Source organism: Eleginops maclovinus, chromosome 5 (genome assembly GCF_036324505.1).
Source record: "Eleginops maclovinus isolate JMC-PN-2008 ecotype Puerto Natales chromosome 5, JC_Emac_rtc_rv5, whole genome shotgun sequence".
NCBI lineage: Eukaryota > Metazoa > Chordata > Actinopteri > Perciformes > Eleginopidae > Eleginops > Eleginops maclovinus.
In genome coordinates this window covers 7,845,629-7,857,928 of record NC_086353.1, presented here as the reverse complement: position 1 = coordinate 7,857,928, position 12,300 = coordinate 7,845,629, and the positions used below count along the sequence as shown (strand labels likewise).

The 12,300-nt window shown below is 39.9% G+C and overlaps 1 protein-coding gene across 1 annotated transcript in view; it reads right to left on the bottom strand.

Annotated features, from left to right (window-relative positions):
• The window catches only part of fat1a (FAT atypical cadherin 1a), a 67,426-nt gene that overhangs the window by 27,118 nt on the left and 28,008 nt on the right, over positions 1-12,300 (bottom strand). The window contains 4 exon segments of the mRNA XM_063883733.1: positions 6,995-7,134; positions 8,624-8,673; positions 8,675-8,841; positions 9,524-9,853. Coding sequence (XP_063739803.1) covers positions 6,995-7,134; positions 8,624-8,673; positions 8,675-8,841; positions 9,524-9,853 — 687 coding nt within the window.

Below are 12,300 nucleotides of genomic sequence, written 5' to 3'. Positions count from 1 at the left end.
GAGCTGCTGGAATGCCATCTCTGCTTCCCAGACCAGAGAGGGGCTTCTACCCTTGCCAAACATGGGGAACAAAGGGATCAGCCCAGATTAGACACCTGCATACCAAACACCAGGGGGTGATGTCCCGTAAGGAAAGCAGCAAAGGCAAGCTGTTCAATGCAGGAACAGTGAAGAGGACTTTAGTCACAAAAGCTCTGACCAATTGTCAGCTCACTAGCTGACCAGGATTTGTCAGATCCGTGGTCAACACTGTTGTTTTCCGTCATAATACTGTTTGTTGATCGCTATGAGCCTATATCAGAGACAAATATAGACTCAACCTGACAGCACTGATAACATTTACAATCTGCTCTGTGCTGCGGATGTTGGCAAGGCTGCTGAAGCTCACAGATGTCATCTTGCAGGGGGAGCGTTGGGCTGCACGCTGTCTTTCACTGCTGTGAACTGGCAGTTCTCCACGAGTCATGAGCAGCCCATGTCACACTGCTAATCAGGATGTGTAATGTAAAATAAAAAGATTTTCTAATCAGGCATTATCCCTGAAAAAGGGTATAAAATTGGGCCTCTAGTGTATGTTGCACCCTCAGAGTGCTGACAAGCTATCTCATTCCAAGCATGTTTTCTCATGTCATGCCAGACATCATATAGTACCAGATATGCAATGTCGCACATCCACCTTTTACACACACAGATGCACATGCATGCACCCACACACACTCATAAAATGTGCACTTCCAAACATACATCCACTAGGGATGGGCATGATTAATCGACGATCGATTAATTGATCATTAAGAATTTCGTCGATGACATTCATTTGTTGTCGATAAAATTAATGCAGGTTCTGTTGCGTAGTGTGAGCCTTGAAGGAATGCAATGAATTCGCTATGTGGCAGCAATCAAACGTTTACCACACGAGGGCAATGTTTGACAAAAAACACCACAGGCCTACTCAGATGCCTGCGAGTTTCCGTGTATTTCAAAAGTAATTGTCAGTGCCCGATCTGTACCCCCCCCCCTCCCCCGGCTGCACATGCGCGAAAATAACAAACTTTTTCCGATTGCCAATATCAAGCAATAAACTCTACAGACAGTTTCTGTGAACTACCAGCTATTTCCGGTTAGGTAAACTAACTGGATATTTTTATGAAGCTTTGTTAATTAGCCTAATTCATTGTTAGGTTGGCTAATCTCTCTCTCACCCTCTTTCTCGACACGGTGCCTTTTTGGATAGTTTTGAGTTACAATTTGGCAAAACCTGTCAGACTAAAAGTATTATATATTTTTGGTTAAGTTATTGTTTAACATGATTGTGTTTTTATATTATTATTTTGGGGGAAAACAAGGGTCAGTTGTGTTCATGAGCACCGGCTTCTAGCTGCAAGCTCCGCTGCTTAAGAGCACAGCAGCGCATATTTTCAAGTTCAACCATTGAACGGATCCGGTTGAACTGCGACAAGAGTTGTCCATCTTGTAATACATCTCTCAATGAGGAAAACACGCTCTGTTTTTGGTATGTTCACTGCATTTTTAATATAGCCTATAAATGCTGAATTTTAATATAAAAATTTGAATGATTAATCGAGAATCGATCGTTAATTCTCCCGACGATCGATTAAGACAATTTAATCGAATGCCCATCCCTAAGTCATCCACACAAAGACGCTGTCCAATGTGTCTCAATCTGGCCAGTGTCAGATAACACGTCATGTGAATAGTGAGGAAGGTGGCAAGAGCTGATAGTGGGTCAAGAAGCAGAAAGGAATGGAACCTGGTCAGTAGTATCCACACATATCCACAATGTACTATTTCAGATGGTTTAGAAAGCACACAAAAGGCTATTCAGTCTCCATTTGCACACAAACTCGCCTTCCCTTTCACAAGGAGGCTCTACAACACTTCAAAGGAACTTTGCCCCCAAATATTACAAAGCAGTATGATACAGCCTGACTGCAGCAGAAATGCTGGTGAAGAGGAAAACTCTGCAGTCTTTGTATATGGCTTCCTTTGGGAGTGCTGGAGAGGAACAAGATTGAGACTGAGACTCAAACGTAACAGATGGAGATACTAAAGAAAAAAAGTGCTGTGAGGGTGAGATGGGAGTATGAAAGAGAAGTGACAGTGAAAAACCGAGGAAAGCTAAGGGAAATGAATACAAAAAACATAGGTTGTAGGTGTATGAAAGAAATGCACCAAGAAAATGTGGCTTTGAATACAATGCAACAAAAAAGTTCAGGGAAGAAAAAAAAGTCCCCGATACAATAGTCAGCTTTGATACTGAGGGCAATAAGTGTTATAAGTATGAGTGAATGAGGTGAACCTAACAGATAACATGAGAAACAAGAGACCAGGAACAGATTGTGAGCAGAACAGCTTGAGGTACTTCTGCATGGCCAAGGGAGGATGTCATATAGCTGGTGATGGGGGAAGGGAGGCTGGGCTGCATGCCGAGCCTGCCTTGTTGGCGCAGCTCCTGGCTATGAGGTGCCCGAGCTAGAATGCAGCACCCCTTGTCGGAATCAGCTGATCCTTCACAGACGCCTTCATAGAACTACAATGTTCGAATGGAAAGCACATAACAGTACAGCACACTGTTTCCCATAGACCTCCCACACACTACCAGCTTCACAATGAGCTCACCACTGGAGTTCCATGTAGGTCGGACTTAACTCTATTTCAAATTTTCAGATCTATTTAACTCTTTGTCACTGTCATTTTAAGAGCTTTAAAAAACAAAGATGTGATTAAGAGACCACAAAAAAGCCTTCCGAATGACGAAACACCTTTTGTGTTGTGTTTATCCACAATAGGACATGGGGGCTTTCATTGGGCTCGTTGTCGTCCTGTGCCATGCATAGCAGAGGAAGACCCCCTGCCAGGTGGCAGGTTCTGGGCAAAGACAGGGGACTGGCACAGAGCACTTTAACATGTTCCCAAAACAGGATTAACACAGCCCACTACCCAGAGGTCCAGTGCCCTTGTTCCCTTTTTATTATACCCAAACAGAATAATAATCATCATGCCTGACCAATGAATGTGGAGATTTTTTTAAACTCAAGAGGGAAACAATCCTAAAGAAAGACAAAGAGAGTAAGAAGGAGAGAGAGAGAACAAAAAGGGGAAAGGGAAAAAAAACATTCCAAGTAGAGAGAAAATAGGCCAGCCTGTCTGGCAGCACAGCCTCCACATGACTTTGATTTGAGGAACAGATAAGTCTTAACTTTCCAGCTTTCACGAGGTGCACTGCATGTGTGTGATAGGGTAGATCTAATTTGCAGTGACATTCTGTATGACTTTAAAGTTAAACAACATGCTGTCACCAAGCAAAACAAGTTCATACTCAATAACTATTTTGCATATTATTTCCTAATGAAATTATCTCTTTTTGGACTCAATAGAAAACATTTGCCTTTCATATATTAATCCATAGATAAACACATTTCATGATTAATCCTTATGATGTACAATCAAGGAGTAACAATAACAGTTGTGAAACTTGCCTGCCTTGAAAGTAAATCTAACTTAGACTACATTAATACATTTGGCATAGCACTATTGGTTTCTCGCTGTTTAACATTAACTTCCCAGCAAGAGGTACATTTTTCAGTTTCTGTTTAAAAAAAATCCTGCTGACATAGCAAATGCTGTCATTGCTGAACAATGTTATCGGATAAACAAGTTAGTAGCCAAAACACTCAGATAGATTTTCTGAAACAAAAGGCACTCAGTATGCTGAATCCTTAAGGCTCTCCTACAAATATGTGCAAGTCATCTGACAAGTGATGTGTCAAATATGCAGGAATTACGATGCTGCATTCAAGACACATTTTTATCAAATCTGATTTCCTAAACAAGGAAAGCAGACAGTAGAGGGGTTTTACCAGCATTAATTTGTAGAAAAACGTTTCCTCGGAAAGGGACTTATTTTTTACAAACCTACCATATTTGGGGATTGCTACAGTCTCTGATATGCCTTTTCCAGTCATGTATTTGGCTCTCAGTGCGTCCCAGGCAACAGGCCCAAATCACATAACAAGTATGGTTTATGGAGCATGCAAATTCAGAAAATCCGTTCCCTCTATGGAAAACAGCTGACCCATAGTGGTCATCTGGGTCTGCACTACTGTATTTTACACACTCATCTACAAGAGAACCTATTGGACACACCTCTAAAAATACATTAAAAAATACTGTACAAGTGCTTATTCTTTTGACCTATTTCTTGTTTGCAAATGTTTTTTCAATTTACCTGCAGTGGTTTGTAAAGATAGAATTGATAAATCTATTTATTTTTGAGGTAGTCTGTTAAGTATTATATGTAAAGAAGGACAGTTTGCAAATAGATTATGATCATAGGATGTTGAAATCCAATTTAGGATTGGATTTCAAAGATTTCTATTATGTTTCAAATCCAAAATAAGACTGGAGCTCAAGCTTTGGAAATGTGTTGTGTTTTCACAAACAAAATCAAGGTGTATGGCATTAGCTTTGCATTGGATACGATTTCATTAACTTTCTGTTTGAACAAAACAAAACAAAAAAACAGTATGGTTTGAAATGTATAAAAAGATGGTGCATTTTTATGTGATTACGGAATTAAATAATCTCCTGTGATGTGAAAGGGTGGCTTGTACAGTCAGTCCCACAGAGAATCAAGCTCCACTGAGAATTAGACCTTCTGAATAGGTTAACCTTTGAATGTTATTAATTTGACTTAAAATGTCACTGCATGCAGCATTGCTGAGAGGCTTTTAAATAAGTGTCTGTTGCCAGGGCTTTTAAGAAAGTGCTTTATGTGGTGACAAAATCACGGCTGATAAAACAGGTACTCTGTGGCTGTTATTGAGGTTCTGCACTAAACTAAAATACTAGCCGCTTCCTCGGATGAGCTGCAAAATGCCAGTGAAGGCGGCGCTTCAACCAAGGCTCAGTGGAGCACAGCAGCCAGATGATGAAAGGCTTTATTCATACGGAGTGACAACAAATAGATTCTTTTCCAGCTACAGTTCTCTGAAGCCCCCTTTGAGGACAAAGGACAAAACATTTTGAATGCCACCATCCCATATGATCCAAACTACCATATAAAAAATCTCTAAATCTCATGGACAAGGCATGACGATCGGAACAAAAACCAGAGACAACGTGCATGCTTAAAAGCTTTTTATTCTTGCAGTTCAGCTTTGGTATCAGCCAGGGAGCCAGATTTATGCAAGAAGGATTAAATTAGCATATTAATATATTAAAATACAAGTATGCAACTGCTTTGGAAGTTTCCGGGAAGTTTTAGTTTCATCTTCCATCAAAGAGCTTCACATAGTTCACAGAACATAATAATCCAGCAGAAAAGCATCTTTTCATTTGATTTTGCAGTGTCTAGACTACAGCATGAGAGTGCTTGTGTATGAATAAGTCTAATAAATGTTGTTATTTAGAGTCCATTCGGAAAACCATGGCAATGGGTTCCTCTCAGAGAAGGTTCACAGGTTCAGAGAGAGACACAGCAGAGGGTGGAGTAAAGGGGGCTCAAGAATGTATACTTAAAAAAACCTCTGGCTAGACGGCACCATCATCACAGCAGCTCTGCGTCAGGAATGAGACAATGGAAGATTCCTGAAGTTCAATGCTCAAATGAGATGGTATAGAACAGAGGAGGAGGAAAACTGACTGCCAATATCATGGTTTGTTTAACAGAAGAGTCTTCATGAGGTCAGCTTCAGAATACGTTTTCTTTCTTTCTTTGAAAAACACAAAGGATCATTTATTTTAAAAGGTTCTCAATTCATTATATGATTTTCTTTGTGAATCTGGTGGAATAATGTCTACGTGAACAGAGTAGTGCTCCCTCTGTGGGTGTAATTAACGGAGCTTCTGTTTGTTTTGTTTGTGTAGCCGTCCTGGCCCCGAGTGTGTGTGTGTTAGCGCTTATGAGTCCCTTACTGTCTCACTGGCTAGCTAATAACCGCTATTTTGCACTGCACTAATACAGCGGTTACTGCTGATACAAACATCCTAACCGTGTCTTCACAGGAGTATTACACTATCAGGTTACCCCATAAGGAAACACTGTTAGCTATTCCAGAGTAGTTGTTTCTGCAGTAAGCAAGTTGGCTGCCGACTTAGCAGTAGCCATCGTGTGAGCTGTGTACAGGCAAACGTTCCAAATGTTAAAATAAGAACCTCAACCGAGACTTGATTTAAGGACGTCAACTTATATGCTAAGATAAGATGTACAGTAACTATGATTCTACAGCCAGGCGATGTGTGGGTTAGCTAAGCATGAACACTAGATCCAAATGGAAACAGCTAGCCGGGCTATATCAGAAGGTGAGACATCAGCCTACTTTAGCACCTACAAAGTTTTGGGAGTCTTTTCATTGCTGTCAAGGTTGCTATGTAACCAGTAAAGCACTTAAAAAATTGTTCCACACATAACTTCAACCAGCCTCCCTGTTGACAGTCTTAATGCTATGCTAAACATACCAGCTGTTGGTTGTAACCTGGTTTCAACAAGACAGATGGGGGTTGTATGATTTAAATCTCAGCAAAAAATCGATTAAACATGTTTCAAAAAATGTCAAACATTTTTTGAATTATAAGTTGAGCTGAGAATGAAAATACAGCAGATAATCTAGTGGTAGAACTAAATTCAACTGCAACCCACAGGCAGCATCAGTCAAAATAAGAAGATTAAAAAAGCAAAGCCTTTCTGTATCCTAGCCAATATTTTTGTGTTATCCCTCCTTTTTTTCCAAGGTCGAATCATACAGTTAGAAGTCAGGTCATGTACGGATGTAGATCTATAAACTCTCATCTTCTGGGCCGGTTCGGAACAATGATAGTATCACAACATAAACCTATCAGCACAAAGAGGACAGTTTGGCCAATGTTTCACGCGTTACTCGTCTCTTTCCTTTTGCTATTTGTCACAAGAGAAAAACAGAACCATGACAACTGCCTCATCAGCTTCAAAACGTTTCATTAGTGTTTCAATTACCTGGGTGCTGACAGTTCTTGTCCCATCTGTGGCTTCCACCGTCAGGTTGTAATTTGATTTCTGCTCAGTGTCCAAGGGCCGTGCAACAATCAAGGTTCCACTGGCCTTGCCAACGTCAAAGCGGCTGTCATAATTACCACCTGTGGATTTTTTTTTTTGTGCAAACACAAGAAAAACAAAAGATTAGTGACAAATCCTCGCTTGGTTGTGTGCTTTTAGCAAGGTTACCCAAACACATAAAGGGGGCGCTGAGGTGTGCATACAAACATCAGTTTGCAGCTGTGCTGAGCTCTAAGATAATGAATGGATAACCTGATTTTAGTATCATTTACTAGTGGTACAAATGTGTTGTTTATCTCAAAATGATTCACATAATAGCTTGTTCATGCAATTACCATTAACATACGCATGATGAGCACATAAATGTGATGATTGTATAATACAAAACATCCTTTTATCGAGTGGATAAAAAGATGCTGAACTCTCAAGGTTCAACCACAACAGATGATATAAAATGGAGCTGTAATTCACACAAGTTAAGGGTAAGAGGTTTTCCTTTTCCTCTTGAGACTCCTAATCAGGTCATGGGTTTAGGGGAAAATGTGGCACAACATCAATCCAGCAGCACAACACAATTCAACCACAGCCAACATGAAGCACCAACACACAGTGTGGGATGATCTGTTAATACAGCACAGACTGTTAGGAGATCCCAGCAGCTACCTTCTGCTGTGCAGTTGTGGTCACAAGCCATCTGTAGGATGTAAAACATCTCAGTATCCTCTATGCCGTCTTTCAAAAAAATCCAACCAAACAGAACATTCCAGAAAAAAAGAGTGAGGCGGTAAGCAGAGCAAAGAAAGAGAGAAGAGAAAAAAGAGACGTGTCAGTCAGACATTGATTAGAGGGAGGACAGGCTGGGAGGAAGGAAGAGGCAAGCATTTTTTGAAAGCAGTCAATTTTCAGTAAGTCTTCTCATGCATACAGTGCCTCTCAGAGCAGTAGTTTAAAGAAAACACACATTCAAGAGAGAACAAATCAAGTTTTAACACTTCAAAACAGAGTTGCCAATTAAAATTGTAGGGCCGCTAGGAAATATATCAATATTTATCGTTTGTGAGATATTAACTCATGATTAAATGATGTTATAGAATCAGCTATACAGTAACACAGGAACAGTGAAATTGAGAAAAGGTGGATCAACATTTTAAGGATAGCTGACAAATTCTAAATAATTACAACTGTTCAGGTTAACTAAAAGCCTAAAGTAACTGCCATTAAACCTAGAGTAGTTTAGCTTTTTCCCTCATAATATCTGTATTTATCCACGTCAACACAACAAACCACACAAATTATAAAAAGTGAAACATAATTGTGTGTAGTGAATTTAGTTTTAGCTTAGGCTGAGACAGCCCTGGATATGATATAACCAACATTTGGCAGGCTGTCTAATTGTCTGTAGCTCTGTGACAATACTGTTATAACAAAAAATGAACACTTCTTTGGACTTTTTATATCTATGATAAAAAACATACCATACATTTGTCAGACTTAATACAAAAGAACACTATGTAAGTCCTAAAAAGAGTTTTCTACACACGACAGAGATGAATGTTAGGGAGGAATTACCTGTGATTTCGAACCACACAGGGACATCAGAGGATTCTGTGGCCACCACCCCCCACCATGTGGGCCACAGGGTCGCTTTCCATTATGGAAAATGTGAAGGGTGACTCCTCGAATAGCAGGGGAGCTGCATCAGCGGGCAATTTTGGTTTAGGAATCCACTGGATATGCAGACGACAAGTGGACGATTTCTGAGGACGTCCATTGTCGACGGCTTTAACCTGAGAGAACAGCAGGGAAATAAAGATGTTATAGAGCCTGTTTATGTCTCTGGTGGATCTAGAATTGAAATGTTTTGCAAAATGCATAGATACAGTTAGTTCAACCACTGATTTCAGTCGTAAAAAGCTTCTCCGTACTCTGAGCTGTCAGCCTGCCGAGAGAACCGTGCCTTTTTGAATAACAAAACACCTTTTGTGCGTTAGTCTTTTGTGATTCAACCTTTTGTGTGGACTTCAATTACTGTAAACTATGGTGAGCAGTGTCTTCTTGCAGCAGGATACAAGACTTTGCATGTGTTGGGACATAAAATCTAGGTATATATCAGCTATAACCAAAAACGATGTGTCATGTATCAACTAGGCAGCTTTCACAGCCTACTATGATGCCTAAACTACGGGTTAATTCTACTATTTAAGATCTTGATGATGAAGGCACCACACAGTAATAAGACCAGGGTAATAAAGCAAACATACTTTACATCCTTGTAACAATGAGATCGTAATTGGAAAGTTTGGCTTGGGTTTGAAAAGTGCCCCCTAAAATGTAAAGTAGATGCTCCTTTTAAACCAGCATAATGTGTCTGGACCAATTATCTTCTGCTTTCTTTCACTTTTATTTTACTTGCTCACTAAGAGCCTATCAGGCTGGGTACAGAGTGAAGCCATTAGATTAGATACTCACTGTAAGAATGTTGTATTCTCCAGCAGAATAAAACTTCTTGGAAGAAACCATGCCCGTCTTTGGTTCGATAAAGAACTTTCCGCTTTCATCTCCGTCGTCGATGCTGTACGAGATCTCTGCGTTCGGTCCCTCATCCCGGTCTGATGCAATGACCCGATACACCGGGTCTCTCTTCATGGCTCTCTCTTTCTCCGGCTTCTCTCGCTCCGGGAGCTTGATCTTGTAGATCTTTTCCAAAAACAACGGCCTATTGTCATTCTCGTCCAGGACTCGGACGATGACGCGGACAGTGGTGGATTTGGCAGGAACCCCGTGGTCGCTGACGGTGATCTGAGGAGAAAGAATATAAACTTCAGAACAAGAAGTATGTGCAAACAAAGAAGCAATCATTGAAGATTACATTACACTATATGTCTTTATGCCCCATTCGTCTTCTCAACATGGATACAGGAAAGATTTGAACGCATTGAACATTTTGTAAAAGTAGGGGGATCAAAACTGCTGTGTAAGAAAGTAATACTTCCAAAGCCTAATTTAAATCAAAAAGAGATGAAAAGAGGGAAGCAAGTTCTATTCCTTTATTATTTCTTCATTCCACTTCTTCTCAGCAACTTAACTAGCAGCCAAACTTAAAGGCAACTGCCTCTAAGGTTTACTGGCAGGGCCTATTTTATATTGCACATTATTTTTATTTAAAACCAAAAATGTTGTCAAATCCTGACAGTTGTGCAACATAGAAAGAACTGAGACTACAAATCTCCGAGTCGTGCAAGTCAAAATCTCTGGCACGAAAATAAAAGATCAAATTTTATTTGATGTATTTTCATCCCTACTTTAGAGAGAGCAGAACTTTATCAGCAACCATTTTGGTTTCTAGGTTTTGTGATTATTTTTATTTAGTTCAATTTACCTTAATTTCAAACACATGGTGATGCAATGCACGGATCACTTTGGATAAGAAATAAAGCGTCTTATACTTATAAATAATAATAGACCCACTGTTGCCCCTGGAGAGTCATTAGCAATGGCTGGTGTATTAAGTAAATAGATTTGTGTTTGTGTTAGGTTGAACTAAAAACATTTCCCTAACTGAAATAAGGTTTTATATGTTTGCCTGTGATCATGATAACCGTAGCTTGTATGGCTGCTTCACGAACAACCCACCAGAGCTAATTATTTTTAATTAGCTGCACCTCTTCACTCTGATAGCAGCAGCTGCACCGACTCTGCTCCGTGTCAAACTAGCAAACAACGATTTTACACTGCTAATAAACATTAAGACTTATTGCACCCAGCTAAAGGCCGGGGGCTTTTTTAAACCTCAGAAGAACTCAGTATAAAAGACAGTGTCACAAACCTGAATAATTAAAGGCAGGATAATTCAAGTCATGTCATCCAGCGTTACTGGTGGCATGCTTATGCTTTGTAATCAGTGCCATGATTTTACACTCTGGTGTGTCCACAGACATTTGGGTGCACAGTTTGAGGAGTTTAATCAAAAGCAGGGAGCCACAGGCTGACCTAAACAAACACAATTTTCATCTCTTATCTCAAGGGCTGCCTTGAGCGCTGTCAGACATCAGCATTTTGCGCTTCAAGCTGCAAAATACTGTAGAAGGGCAGAACAAATGTCACAGTCATTTGGAGCCATCTGCTAAGTGCTTCACTATAAACCGTCCAGGGCTAGGCACAAACCATTTGGTGCTATAGTTTCAATTACCAAAGTAATGTGTTTTTGTTTTTCTCGCAGTGTGTGCAGCTGTCCGTGCTATACACACAAGCAGAACCTTTTAATTGGGATGACAAGGAACCTTGGTTGTTGGTGCTGTGTAATGAGCCATGCCTTACGATCACATGAGCTTAACATTTGAAGGTATACTGCTTCAAAACCTTGATTAAATCAAATACCTTTAAGGCTATTTTTCAACGTTTTATGGATGGGAGCCTATTAAGTATTAAAATGAAATGTCCCAGCAGTACCTCATCAAATTGCTAAGTGTGTAACTGCGTGCATGGACACTATTCATCACCACGCATCTCTCTTTGGAACATTTTAATCAAAAGCCTTTGTTTGATAATTAGGCAAACCACAGAAAAAGACAGAGGGAGTTACACCAGAGGGAGCGTGTCTTATTACCTCAGTATAACACTGCTGTGAAGGGAAATGCACTGAGCTGGTCCATAATGTTATGATTATATATTGCGAATATTTTATTTTCATCTAACCGGCCATATGCAAATCATTTTGTTTGAATGCATTCAATCTTAAAAAAATAACCTGGAAATCAGGACAAACTAAGTTGGATGTTTGAAGTTCTTTATCATGAAAATGTGTACAGTGCTGGACCATGAAATGTGGAGGAAGACAAGTAAAGCTTTACTTTAACAGTTATAATTACACTATAATTACTGCTATATTAGAATATTGTTTTATAAATCTGATTGTTTCAACCTTCCCATTTTGAGGATGTGTCCTACTGCAAGATTTTTTTCAAGGAGACACTCAACTGTAAGAGGAAGTCCTCTTAGTGATAGTTATAGTCATAGTTTAGTTATAGTTCTCCAGATGCAATGGAACTTTGTTCACGTCTATTGAGTGTGGTCTCTTTGGCTCCACATTATCAGTATGTTTGTGTTCTGGAGTGTTAGTTGGACCGAATAACCAATCAAAGGATCCATTAGTCAACTTAATCAGAAAAATAGACTAAGTAGGATCACATATCTTGGTCGAGTCGGCTAATCAAGCTATTTTCCAGGTACCCTGCGTCTTGTTAACT